Source organism: Grammomys surdaster, unplaced genomic scaffold, assembly GCF_004785775.1.
Source record: "Grammomys surdaster isolate TR1022 unplaced genomic scaffold, NIH_TR_1.0 425, whole genome shotgun sequence".
Classification (NCBI taxonomy): Eukaryota; Metazoa; Chordata; class Mammalia; order Rodentia; family Muridae; genus Grammomys; species Grammomys surdaster.
This window is the reverse complement of record NW_021604844.1, coordinates 69,299-83,422: the sequence shown is the minus strand read 5'-3', so window position 1 is coordinate 83,422 and position 14,124 is coordinate 69,299. Positions and strand designations below refer to the sequence as shown.

At 33.4% G+C, this 14,124-nt stretch overlaps 2 protein-coding genes across 2 annotated transcripts; one reads left to right on the top strand and one right to left on the bottom strand.

Annotated features, from left to right (window-relative positions):
- Window positions 1–5,129: 5,129 nt before the first annotated feature.
- LOC114632791 (olfactory receptor 52Z1-like) lies at window positions 5,130–6,252 on the top strand. Its single transcript, XM_028781401.1, has one exon. It carries the CDS (start codon window positions 5,203–5,205, stop codon window positions 6,163–6,165), a length of 963 nt encoding a protein of 320 aa, XP_028637234.1. The 5' UTR covers window positions 5,130–5,202; the 3' UTR covers window positions 6,166–6,252.
- Window positions 6,253–12,393: 6,141 nt separating this feature from the next.
- Window positions 12,394–13,335, bottom strand: LOC114632821 (olfactory receptor 51V1-like). Its single transcript, XM_028781425.1, has one exon. The coding sequence runs from the start codon at window positions 13,333–13,335 to the stop codon at window positions 12,394–12,396; it is 942 nt and encodes a 313-aa protein (XP_028637258.1).
- Between the last annotated feature and the right edge of the window lie 789 nt (window positions 13,336–14,124).

Sequence of the window (14,124 nt, the reverse complement as noted above, 5' to 3'; positions counted from 1 at the left end):
ATTAGCAGCGTGGCTTAGACTCTAATCATTTATGTTCTGAGGTAAGATGAGAATTTTAGATCTTGTTCAGTTATGGTCCCATTACTCTTCTCGAGCTATTGAATATTTATCTGCAACAAATATATGAAAAAATATATATGAGTACATATATTCTATAATTTGAAAGCTTAAATACAATGAGATGCATAAAAATCCCAAAAGTGCCAAGCAGAAATTGAAAATAATCTGTGTATTATTTTACTGTAAATTGAAAACTAGTCTGCCTTGCATTTCATTAACACTAAGTTTTCCAGAAAGAAAGAAATCTTTGTTTCTCTTCCTTTCTTAGGCAATCTGAGATCATGCAACATTGAAATATTCAGAGTCAGAACAGTAGTATAAAATAGAGAGGATTCAACCTCATTAGCACATATGTGAATTAACCTATTGAAATTAATCAAATTTAATTCTCCCTAAATAAATGAGAAAAAATCAGGTCCCCTCTTGGTCACTAAAGGTGATAGTGTAGACTGCAGGATTCCAACCATTTTCATATTTACAATTAATAACAGTGATAACAAATATTCATTAGTAAGAAATGTCATGATAGGATGTCAGGGCATAAAACAAATAAAGTGAATAAATATGGAGTGATCCCAAATAGTCACTTAAACAAGAACACAAGTGACTCTTTAATGTTTATACATACTCACAGTTTTGAGGGTGAAGGTGAACTTAAGAAGAGTGGCATGAATGTCCTAGGTATATTTGTTAAAGATACATCTTAAAATTGTGCTATGATAGAATTGTCGCAGGAGAAGTTGCAATCAAGCCCTTGTTGAGAAATAAAGCTTTAAAACTTATACAGAGAAATTAGTAATGTTTGCATAAAATTTAAAAAAAAGAAAAAATACAATATTTATATTATAGAAATGTTTAAGGAAAGACTTTACCAAAAATAAATTTAAAACAGAATATCAATATTTCTTCTACAAGAAATGTAAAATGCACTAGCACTGTATTATTTTGTGATTATATAGATAGCTATTCTTATTTTCTTCATGTGGTATAGTCTTAAATATAACTATTATCATGTTATATAGTCTATCAAACATCCAATTCACCCAATAAAATACCCAAGACTTTAGATTTCCTTACTATCATTGTATTGTAAAAGCGTGTTTAGCTCTCTGATTGTAGTGATTCATCAATGACAGGAGTAGTTTAAGACTTTCTTTTTGCAGAAGCATTGACAGAGTGTTATGGTGGCTGTTTGATAATATCTAATTCTAGGTAGCAGTTATCAATGGACAAGAATACATAGAATTATTAGTTCACAATTCATACTTTTCAAAATTCAAATGTACATATTCAAAACTAACAACAACTCTACAGATGGAATGTACCTATCAATGTCTACCAATAAAGTTCACATCTACCTAGAAATTAGAAAGAATAGAATTTTTCTGATCATCAACACAATTGCTGTGAGTTTAAGACCTAAGCACTGAGTGTGTATGTGTGGAGAAAACAGAATACACCAAAGGGATGTGTACAACATTACCTCAATTCTGAGAATGTTAATTCTTTGTATTTGTAAGAGCAAATAACTAGAGAGTCAAGATATTAAAATTTTCATGCTATGAGAGAAATTGCAACAGTATCTGGCCTCTTTTTAATATTTTTGTCATATAAGTCATAGTGTGGATTGTTGCCTTTGATCAGAGTTTTTGTGAGTTTGTTCAACATTTTGTCTAAGAATAATGTTATTCTCACACTACACATTCAATGTGCTTTTGGTTTTCAGTTAATTTGTTCAATTGCTTGATCGTTTACTTTAATTAAAGTATCTTTGGGACTATAAACACTTTCTTGTTTTTCCTCAACTCCACTGAGTCTTGAATCCCTTGGCAGTGTAAAAGCTATATGGCCAGTCCTGGGGTGAGTTCTGGGTGCCTAGATTAAGGAGATACAACTTATCTCACAGAACCCAGCGTTACAGCATAGAGGAGGTAATGACATTCAGTTAGAGAGTTGATGGTTGCTGCCTTCCTAGGATATTTTCTGATATCTTAGATTAAGAGCATCCTAATTCAAGTTAGAGATACTATGGGTCTGTCACCTCATGCCTTTTCATATACACTTGATCATGAGAGCTGTTCTAATGATCCAAGGTTGAGAAGAGAAGTCCATCTTTGACTATTGAAGTTATATATACTATCAATGGGTATAGTTTAACAGAGGTCAGACAATATGCTTTGATTCAATCAAAGCATAATTGAAAGTGTTTAATATCATTTCAATCAGATGTCTTTTGGTGAGAGATAATTAGCTAAGAATTTTGTGTACAATTTCCAATATGTACACAAACAAACTTAAGGTTATTGATAACTTCATCAGTACTCAATTGCTGGATAGGTATCCCTGTGAGGAAGAATACCTTGTTTGAGATTCCAAGCTCCCTACCCCAGTTTTCTGTGTGCTTTTTTTTATTACTTTCAGTTCCATAATTTAAGCCCCCCCCCTTAAAAATAAAGTACAGCAGAAGCTTGCCTCACTAGTTTAAGACAGTAAAATTTTATTTAAGAAATAAAAACACAGAATGGACCTTGATGTGGTGAGTGAGGAAGCCTGAGTGCCAGCAAAAAAATAAGGCCTGGAATTATTAAAATTTCTCTTCACATTTTTGTTTTTGCACTTGCATTGTAAGTTTTTGGGGATAGCATAGTTTTGATGCATGTTAAAAGTAAAATAAGATATAAAACAGAAGCAAGTGCTTTGAAGTAATATAATTAGAAAGAGGATGAAAAGTTAAATATATACATTTAAGTAACCAATTCATGCACAGTAGGATTCACAGTATAATACGGATGCGTCAATTGTGGTTTATGGCTTCTCCTGGCTAGTTGCAGAATCAGTAGAATCCAAAGCCTTTCATGGACTATTTTCTTCATCAGGGTAAACACTGATTATTAGAGAGAAAAGTAAAATGATCTGCATTACAGTATATTGGTGATTCCAAGGTCAGGGCTTAATGAATGGGAACAAAAATGGAGCCCAAATAAGTAGTGCAAGTACCACGCCATCTCTGCTCCATAACCACTGGTTATCTAAGACATTCTCTATGATAAAATGCCTTATGTCCCCTGGAGATATATTTTAATATGAATACACATTTAGAAATATAATACTCTGAGTATAAATTATAAAGGTGGACTCAAGACATAAAAGTATGATCGTAGAAGCTTGGCTGTGGACCAACAAAAGGAACAGATTGGAAAGATAAGACCTGGAATTATGTACCTCAATATTATCAAAAATTAGGAAAAGTATCTTCTAAGCAAACCTGTTTTCTCATGTGCATTGGTACCATCTTGCAGAGTCATTTACCACCAAGTATATCCTCTAACCACAAGAAAGCTGTGCTTCTCCTTTGATGAGAACCATTGTCTTTATCCTGAACTGTTCCTGGATCCTGAAGGGAACAACTATCCAAGTGAGAAATCTGCTTGCTTTTAGATAAACTTGTACAATCTCTCTCTTTGTTGAAATGTCCTTAGTTCTATTAAAATAGCATCCTTTAAGGTTCTTGTGCATGCATGCAAACTCCTATCATCTCAGTATTTGGAAAGCCGAGAAAGAAAGATTGATTCAAGGCAGTTTTGGGCTTACAACACAAAATTGCTTCAGAAAAGACTTCCTTCCATATCATGTCTTCTAGGATCTTTTACAACAAATAGATAAAAATTTACAGACATGTGCTTATACTGCACAACACTTCTACAGTCAATTTTGTCTTTTTTCAGAAGCTATATTATTTTTAAAACATTTTGAAGTTAGTATTTGCTTTTGTTGTATTTACAGATGTGGATCAAATATAAAGTTTTTGAAATCTTCCATATGGTCTGTTGTAATTTTATGAATTTTGTTTCGTCTCAATAGAAGTGCAAAAAGAACTTTTATTGAATTTCTTTTATCATGATAGAATTTTAATTCTATAGCTGTCTGATTGTATTGTTTCTTCAATTCATGAATATCTCATTCATCTGGCCTAAACTAAGAGAAATTTTTCAGATATTCATTTATTACCCCCAGTTATGTTTTGCTATGCTTGAGTGATGATCCTTTTGACAGCTACATATCTGGTATATTTCTGCTGATCACAATCTTCTGTGACTAACACTTGTCAACAGAAAATGACCTGTCTTTCATTAATTCTTTTGAATTTTTCTCATGGTGGCTTAATATAATTTTTATTTCTTCTCTTATTCAATATAACAATAATGATGACTTTGATTAATGATGATGACAATAATACTAGTATCAAGGAAATATTGTGTCATCAAGTAAAATTATCATATCAATATTAAAATAAGAGCCATTGGTAGAATGCACAGACACTTGAAAAATGGAATGTGGGATATTTGGTACTAATATGATATTAGCAAGTGAGAAAGACAAGCTGTGCTGAGTTAGAACACGGTTAATGAATGTTTAGCAGAAACACACACAGATTACAATCATGAAATACAAAAGCATAGTTGTAAAATCAAAATGCTAAGCTAATGTGGCATTGTACACAGTGAGGTATACCTATAGTCTTGGTTTTATTTTATTCATTAGAAATTGATAAAAGAATAAAAAGGCCCAAACTCCTCGATGATGTGTTGTACATTAAAGTATGGGAGTTTGGTTGTCATTGACTCAATAATATTTCTATCCAAATGATTAATCTGGGATATCAGGATGGCAAAGTGGTCTAAGGCAACAGTCTCAATGTCATCTTTCCAAAGACTACAATAATATCCTGACTATATCTCAAAAATTCCAGATAAGAGAAATGGGATGAACATTAGAAATCATCAATCAGGCAAAAGCATTTTACAGACTTTCGTTTGATGCTAGCCTAGTACTTTTGAGAACAGTTTCTAGAATCCATGTCAAATAAATTTATGTTTTGTACAATTATTACAGTTTTCATCATTGCCATTAATACAAGTGTTATAAAACTTGAGTTCATTTTCCTGTTCATAAAAAGTTTCTGTTTTGTTACTTATATATTATGATTGATTGAAACATCATAGCCTATTTTATTATTTTTCTTTTTTAATAATTCTTTCACAAGTAATTTCTGAATTGCTTTTTCAAGAAATTTAGCCAAAGATAACCATGATTCATGATTTTTTCCATCACCATTCCCAGTATCAGAAAAGAGAGTAAAAGATGACATCATCAACGTTTTCAAATCACACCAATCTCAGAGACATCTGGTATACTATGATTGGGATCCCAGGACTAGAAGATGCACACATTTGGCTCTCTATCCCCATCTTTTCTATGTACATAGTGGCTGTTGTAGGAAATGCTTTCCTAACATTGCTGATCTCCACTGACCATAGTCTTCATGAACCCATGTACTTTTTCCTATCCATGTTGGCCCTGGCTGATATCTTCTTGTCCACTGTGACCATTCCGAAAGTATTAGCAATCTTCTGGTTCCAAGCTGGAGGCATATCTTTTGCTAGTTGTGTGTTGCAGATGTTTTTCCTCCACTTCATCTTTGTGACAGAGTCTGGTATACTTCTCTCCATGGCATTTGACCGTTACGTGGCCATCTGCTATCCACTAAGATACACCACCATTCTAACCCCATCTGTCATCATCAAAATGGGCATTGCATCTGTGACTAGAAGTTTTTTCATCTGCTTCCCCCTGATCTTTCTTGTTTATAGACTCACCTATTGTGGAAGGAACATCATTCGTCACTCATACTGTGAACATATGGGCATTGCCAGGTTGGCCTGTGACAGCATCAAAGTCAATATTTACTATGGATTGGTTGTGGCTCTATTTTCCATATGTCTAGATGTAGTACTTATTGTTGTCTCATATGCTCTCATACTTTGTGCTGTGTATAGAATACCTTCCCAAGATGCCAGGCTAAAGACTCTGAGTACTTGTGGCTCCCATGTCTGTGTCATCCTGTTGTTTTATACACCAGTTTTCTTTTCTTCCCTTGCTCACCGTTTTGGAGGTGACAGCATACCACTGCATGTTCACATCCTCCTTGCAAACCTCTATGTGGTTCTACCACCCTCCCTCAACCCCATAATTTATGGAGTGAAGACTAAGCAAATTCAGGAGAGAGTTGCTCAGTTTTTTTCTTTAAACAAAGTAATTTGTTGATGTAATACAAACCACGTTGACATAAAACAGTTTAGTTTACAGTTTTTACATAAAAACTTAAAAAGTAAAGAGCACTTGAAGATATTGTGGAAATGTTTTGGTAACTTAATAAAAAAATTACAAATTTAATAAAATAGTCAATGTTAAATTCTTATAGGTTATGTATCTTTGGTTCAAGTCAGTATTATTATTGTTTACTATGATCAAATAATGAATAACAATAAATTATATGAAATGCATAAAGTCAAAATATTTTATCACATCTATTTACAGCTCCATTTATTATATTTATTATATTTTCCTTTATATAATTGTTCAAAATATATAATTGCTATATGTGTTTTAGTTACCTTCTCTCAGTTTCTCTTGTACAACAATACAAAGTACATATATAGTGAATTTTTCAATTAGTTCAGCTTAGCCAATTGTGATATGGATTTCCTTACAGAGCCATAACACTGATCAACAAATGTAAAAGAAATTTTAAGTCAAAACTATTTTCATATCATAAATTTCAAATCACTTAAATTAATTTCTTACATAACTGCCATCAATGCAATAAAGTAAATTATCAAATCAAGCAAAAATAATATATTTGACATGACATTATGAGACTTTAGCAAACATATGCATACTTTTTTTTTTAGTCTTTACAATATAGTACATGACATCATACCCTGTGTTACCCATCTTAAATTACCTAAGGTATTAGTGAGGAACTTTGAAATGATATGTTAAATGAAATGCTTAAATTTTGTTACAATTTTCTGTTAATAGACTTGATATATATGATTTAAATTTTGTTTCAAATGCTTATAGTGAAGAAGAGGAAGTAATCTTATGTAATTGTTTTGGTTTCACATGCCTATTGATCATTTTGGTCTAAATGTGCCCCTGAGACATTGGTTTTCTTTTCAGTATTTTCTTTTTTTTTAGTTTATTTATTTTATTTAAACTAGCACACTGTAACTATCTTCAGATACACCAGAAAAGGGGATCAGATCCCACTACAGATGGTTGTAGTTGCTGGAAATTGAACTCAGGACCTTTGGAAGAGCAGTCAATGTTCTTAACTGCTGAGCCAACTCTCCAACCTTCCTTCCACCCCCAGTATTTTCTTGAATATCCATGTTAGTGTAGTTTCAGATAGATAGCCAAGGATAGAGAGATGATTCATTCCCAGCACCCATGTTAAATGGTTTAAAGCTGTCTGTAACACCAAGAGATCCTGCACCTTCCTCCAGTACCCATATATACTGGAATAAGCACACACAGACACATCCACATAAGTAAATATAAAATCAATCTGGTTTAAAAAAGAATGGCTCTGTTTACAGAAACAGGCTTCAGCAACAGACTTTTTAACAACAATGGACCTACAGAACACTTGAATTGGCAAAGAGACAAAACAAAAGGAGTGGCTCTGATTCCAGGTGCAGGAAGGAGTTTGACAGCCAATGACTGAATGGTTCAGTCAGAACTCACACAAAGAAAATGTAGCAATCTGTGTGTGTGTGTGTGTGTGTGTGTGTGTGTGTGTATACGTGTGTGCATATGTTTGTGTGTGTGGATGTGAGTATGTGTCTTTGTGTGTTAATGTATTTGTGAGTGTGTGTATGTGTGTATGTTTGCTTTCATCTTTTGGTTTTGTGTTTTGTTTTTTACTTCTCATTTTCAATATGAAGAAAATAAACCCTGATCATGAAATATAACAATTAGATTCTGAACCTAAATGATGGACTTCTACAGACTGTGGTGACTCTAGATCATATGTTTTCATTGATTAGGAATCTATTACACATAGTCACGATACTTAAAATTATGTTGTACATCATTCACATCAAAGGGAAACTATGAAAATTGATTTGAAAATGGCAACTGATTTTAAAGGATGCAACAGTGAACTTAGTACAGGTAACTATGTCAAAATTATACAGAAAATGAAATTAGACAAAGTAAAAATGATGAACAGAGGGACTGGAGAGATGGCTCAATGGTTAAGAGCAATGGCTGCTCTTCCAGAGGTTGTAGTTTCCAGCAACCACGTGTTGGCTCTCAACTATCTACATTGTGAGCAGATGCCTTCTTCTTGTGTCTGAAGGCAATGAAAGTGTACTCACATATATAAAATAAATAAATGATTTTTTTAAAGTGATGAATCAAGAATCCTGTGACTTTGTATAATTTTATTTAGCAAAATAAAATATATCACTTATCAGAACATATAGTTTCTAGGATATAATGTGGGCTTATGACTAAGCATTACATTAGTAAGAATAAAAAATCTGCTTCTATTTTAAAACCTATTTTAAAGTAGGTTTTTATTATAGGAATGTTTATTATTATAAAATAGGAAGTATCTTATCATTTTATTTATTTTTAATTGCAAACACTAGTTGTTTTACAAGCTGTATATTTGATGGGAGTTTTACACATGTCATAAATGACTTAGAAGTACTAGTCATGCTGTGAATCTGGGAGAAGAACCTCTAACCATCACCTCATTAAACTAGCATAATGACTGAATGTTTCCACATATCTACAAATAAGTGTAATTTTTACCATTCATCAAGAAAATTTATCTTAGGGACAAACTGTGATTATCACAGAAAACCAATTATAAGGAGGAGTTGTGGAGCTCAGTGCCAATAAATACAACTGCAAAACAGCTCCTGCACCTAAGGGTCGGTGAACATTGCAGAAAATGGGGCAGAAAGTTCGTCAGAGCAAGAAAATGGGGATTTTACTATGAGACATTATCTCTTAGTAATGACAGAAACCACATACATTGGATCTTACCAAATAATTATCCAAACATGAACTGAACATGGGCAACAGCAATCAACATGCTAAAGTGGATGAGGGAAAGCTAGTGACATCCCCACGAAGATGTAAAGGTAGATAAAAAATACTGAAAGAAGGAAAAATCATACAACCCAGGGAAGAGCACAGTAACTGCTTATCCAATATCAAGTGTTTAGCCCTGAAAATGTACATACAAGTAACACTTCAGAAAGTGGGTAGGCTGTATTTAGGAATCTGTACGTAGGCACAGACACATACGTGCATGTTAAATTATAGAAAAAAGAGGCCATCAATTTGAAAAACGGCAAGGAGGAGTATATGGAATAGTTTGAAGGAAGGAAAGCAGAAATTATATAATTATATTGTAACCTCAAAATAAATAATAATGAAGATTGTTTGGCTTTACTTTATAAATAAGAATTGTTGAGATTATTAAAGCACCGCAATCACACGCTGCTGAGTGAAAGCAGATGTTGGGCCCATTTACATGGATTCTGTATAGAGCGGACCCACATTCCCTGTACTTGTTCGTTGTAAGTGTATTTTGATCTTTGAATGTAATTAGATTCTCTTTCCTTTCTCTAGAGTCCGGCTGGTTTTAGTTTCTACTACAGTAAAAGCTGGAACTGGGATAATGAGGTAGAAAACTCTTTAAGACAGAAAGGAATGAAACCCAGCAGAATCTTTCTGTCATGAAAAGAGGAAAAAAGACACAAGTGCAGAAAGGTAATGGAGACCATATATTCAGTTTCTCAGGCACGGCTGGACATTTATTGTCATTGTTCACATTATTGAACTATGAGAAGATAGATCTCCAATGTGTATCAACGATACAGAGGGCAATATACCATTTTCTGCTTGACTATCTGAATAAAAGTCTCTGACACACCATATCAACAATGGCAGAGAGACAATGGAGTGCTGATGCCCATGTAGCGTGTCTAGTGTGAGAAAGGATGAAAGAGGCCTGCATTTCTTCTCTTCTTCTAAAGTATATGAGGCCTCAGAGTTCCTCATCCTACTGCAAAAAAATTCACTTGGCGACTTCCTACTCTTGAACTTGCCAAGCTCTGAAGGCTTTGGGCAGGTGAGTATTTATGCAATATTCCTGAAGTAGATGTCATAGTCTGCAAAGGGAGACAAAGTAGGCTTCAAAGCTTAAGGACTTTGACTAAAGGCTACAAATGAGTCACTGAATAGAGGAAAAAAAAAAGCCTATTACGGTTCAACAAAAGCCACAGAAGCACTCTGTCACACAGGAAAGAAACAAGGTGTAAATGTCAACTAGATAATCTGTGGGCAACACCAAAATTAAGATACAGGCTTCCCTGGTGCTCTCACAGGATCCTAGAGATAAATGACCTTTTATTTTGGTGTTTATGACAAGAGATGCACATGGCTGTGAACTAAAGAGACCTGTCAAGGAAATGGATACTTTAGTACAGATTATCAATTTCCAGTGAGCAGAAAGGCTGTTTAATTCATTTACATTATACAAGCCAAGATAAGCTATAAGTTTAAAGCATGGCTGACTCTTTGAGGAAAGGTTGGGGTTTTAGACATATTTTATATAAACAAAATATTGAAGAAGAGTTAGCACTAAAAAAGAGCAAGTAATAAACAGAAAGCTTTCAGCAGCAAACTTCAGATAATAAAGTAGAAATATTACCACAAAAGAATTGGTTGTATTATTATCTTGGCTCAAAAATAATGGTCTCGATGTTCTTGAAAATTTTAAATTCTTAACTCATAACATGAAGAATATTAAAATAAAGTATAGGAGTTGTAAAAAAATTAAGCATGCAGTAAAAATAAAATAGCAACTGTAGCAAGAATGTTATTAATAATGTAATTTTATTCTTTTGTAAGGCTCTTTCAATTCATAATAGTAAAGATAAAAATATTTAAAATCAGAGCTGTTAGTGTGCGTCATATCTATATGAAGATCACTACTGTAAGTGAAATAAAGGATGCCAAAAATTAAACGAATACTATGTAATTTATATAACCTTATTAACACCAAAACTATATGACAAAAAATAAGCATATGCTGTGAGTTTCAGTGAGTGCAATAACATATAGCAAACACTGGAATATAGACAAAATATTCATCATCTTGGCTATGACAATAGATTCATGATAATAAATACTCTCCTAAACGTATTCCTCCTTTCTCATCAAATTATATATGTACATCTTATCATAATCAGGTTATTTGTAACTATACGTCAATAATCCTGCTTAAACTTAGTGAATAAATGTTGTACATGACATTTTGATTTTTTGTGAATTATATAAATATATAAATTATATAAAGAAAATTACATTAACAAAGAGATGGAACATGCCTCATCTTTTGTAGCTCATTTTTATGTTTTTGTTTCCTGCTTCTTGTTTAATGTTTTAAACTTTCAACAAATATTAGACCAGTTTGAATGAAAAGAAACACAATAGAGGTAGAAAAGCATAGTCACTGAAAGTAAATGAAGCAGAAAATATATCCAAATCTCATTATAAAATGCATGCTAAAAATTTGAGAGATCATTCATTGACTTGGTGAAAAAGTCAATGACAGAATAAAGAATAATATCTAACTCAGAATTTTTATGGAGATAATAAGTTAGAAAATTATAGTCATAGAAATGTTTTGCCTGTCACTGGAGAGTCGAGTGAGAGAAAATACAAATCAACAATATTTTTATATGAATTGAATGGTCAACCTATTGTAGCCATTACTGGCATTGTCACAAGTGTCTCTGTTACTCTCCATAGTGTGGGGACTTGGAAAGCTGTGGGATGTTGGTCAACACAGAACTGAGATTTTTTTTGTTTATATAACTACTGTTAAGTGACTAAACAGTCCAGTCTCATAGGCTTCTCATTTCTTACATTCCAAGTTGCTGAACCAATTGGCAAAACTTTCTGAATACTATAAATACATTGTTTAGATGAACAAAACTGATTGAGATAATGATCAATAGTAATTATCAAAAGCTTTAAAATCAAAGATATCAGCTTCATAATGGATAAAAGAAGAGATATACATATTCAATTAGCCACCAAAGTCACAGATTTATATTTTTGAAACTATATTTAGAGAAAGATTTTATGAATAAATAAATCAATTTGATAAATAAAGTGGAAGATGGTGTTTACTTAAAATTAAAAAATTGAAATCAGTTTTAAAAGATGATTCTGAGTACATTACATTTTATTTGCATAGTCTAATTTGAGACATTAACTATAGTGTTATAAAAGTCAATTTCAATGTCTTAAAACAGCAATAAGAAAAGAAGAGAATTTACAACATGGAAAGTATCATTAAACACTAGCTAGTACATCTAGTTATGGTTACTTACTGAATTTCACCTTCTGTAAAATTGCATGTTCACCTTCAAATATATTCACAGAACATCTAGGGCTTTAGGCTCCCTTCAAGAACAGTCTCTGAATTCTCACTCGTATCTGTTGAGTCTTGATGCTGTATATAATGGGGTTCATCAAAGGTGGGAAAAGAATATAGACGTTGCCCATGAGGACATGAACCAATGGTGAAAGATGCTTCCCAAAGCGATGAACCATGGTCAGACCAATGATGGGGATGTAGAAAACCAAAACAGCAGAGATGTGAGATACACATGTTTGCAAAGACTTGATTCTCTCCTCCCTGGATGCAATGGACAAAACTGTGTGCAGAATCATAATATATGACATTAATATGAGTACTGAATCCAGCAACAAGTTACTGATCACCAGAGCTAGACCATAGATGCTATTGAAACGGATGTCTCCACAGGCCATTCGAATCAAGTCTTGGTGCAGGCAGAAAGAGTGGGAGAGGAAATGAGGTCTGCAGTAATTTAAGAACTTCAGGCGGATAATAACTGGAGGAATGAGCATAGAACTCCTACATAAGATGGCCACTCCGATTTTCATGATTCTGTCATTTGTTAGGATGGAGGAATAGCGTAGAGGGTTGCAAATGGCAATGCAGCGGTCAAAAGACATGGCTAGGAGGACAGAAGACTCCATGCAGGACAAACCATGAACGAAGTAAGACTGGGCAATGCAGGCATCAAGGCTGATGTCTTGAAGGAAGCCCCAAAGGATGCCCAGCACCGTGTGCACAGTGGACAGCCCCATGCACAGGTCTGTGAGGGCTAACATGGCCAGGAAATAGAACATGGGCTGGTGCAGGCTCAGCTCAGTGCGAATCACATGAAGTACCATGCAATTTCCCAGGAACACTGTCACATAGATTATGGAGAATGGGACTGATAGCCAGAAGTAATAAATCTCTAAACCAGGGAAACCAGTTAGAGCAAACCTGGAACTAGTGAAGTTTGTGACAGAGAGGACAGACATTGTTAGAGGATTGAAAATACCTTTGGAAAGATTATTGGATGTAATTTTTCAATGCTATAATTTCTAATAATGAATACCTGGTTTTCAGGAGAAAATAATATATAATACAATTTTCATAACTAACAAGATACATACATGGTCCTTTGACGTAATCATGGTGAAAACCTGTTGTCTCGGCACAGACCTATCAGTACTAGTATTGAGGGATAACAGAAAACCTGCGAGTTTTATGCAGGATCAGTAACACCCATGGGCTTATGGGATTTAGCTTATAGAACAGTCTTCTAGGAGTCTGCCCAGTCTCAAAGGAAACAGGGTTCAGTCACTTACTTGTTATGACCCTCAAGAGAATTTTTTCTCTCTGGTATGACATCTGGATCTTTCACTTTTTCCAAGGTTCAAGTGATCTTGATAGAATTGACCTGTTCAAATTGATATATTTTTCAGAATATTCTATATATTTATATATTCTATATTATATATAATTATATGTAACAATATCTATTATATATATATATATATATATTAGAAATATTAGTGGAATCTAAAATTTCAGGCTTGTATGACAGTTATCAAATCTGCTTTAAATTGTTCATCTACATAACATTTACTTAATTTATTTTTTCTCTATTTTTTGGGCAACTCTTTGCTATATGAGATTTTTGTATTTGATGGTATTGTCACTTGGTAAAATTTTCAAATTAGGATAATAAGGATAATAAACTTGGCCCAAATTGAAACAAATATTTTATAATATCTATCTTAGCTGTGACATATATATATATATAT

What these genes read in the sequence shown, in the direction of transcription:
- LOC114632791 (XM_028781401.1), top strand. Translation starts at nt 5,203, where the DNA reads ATGACATCATCAACGTTTTCAAATCACACCAATCTCAGAGACATCTGG.
- LOC114632821 (XM_028781425.1), bottom strand. Translation starts at nt 13,335, where the DNA reads ATGTCTGTCCTCTCTGTCACAAACTTCACTAGTTCCAGGTTTGCTCTA.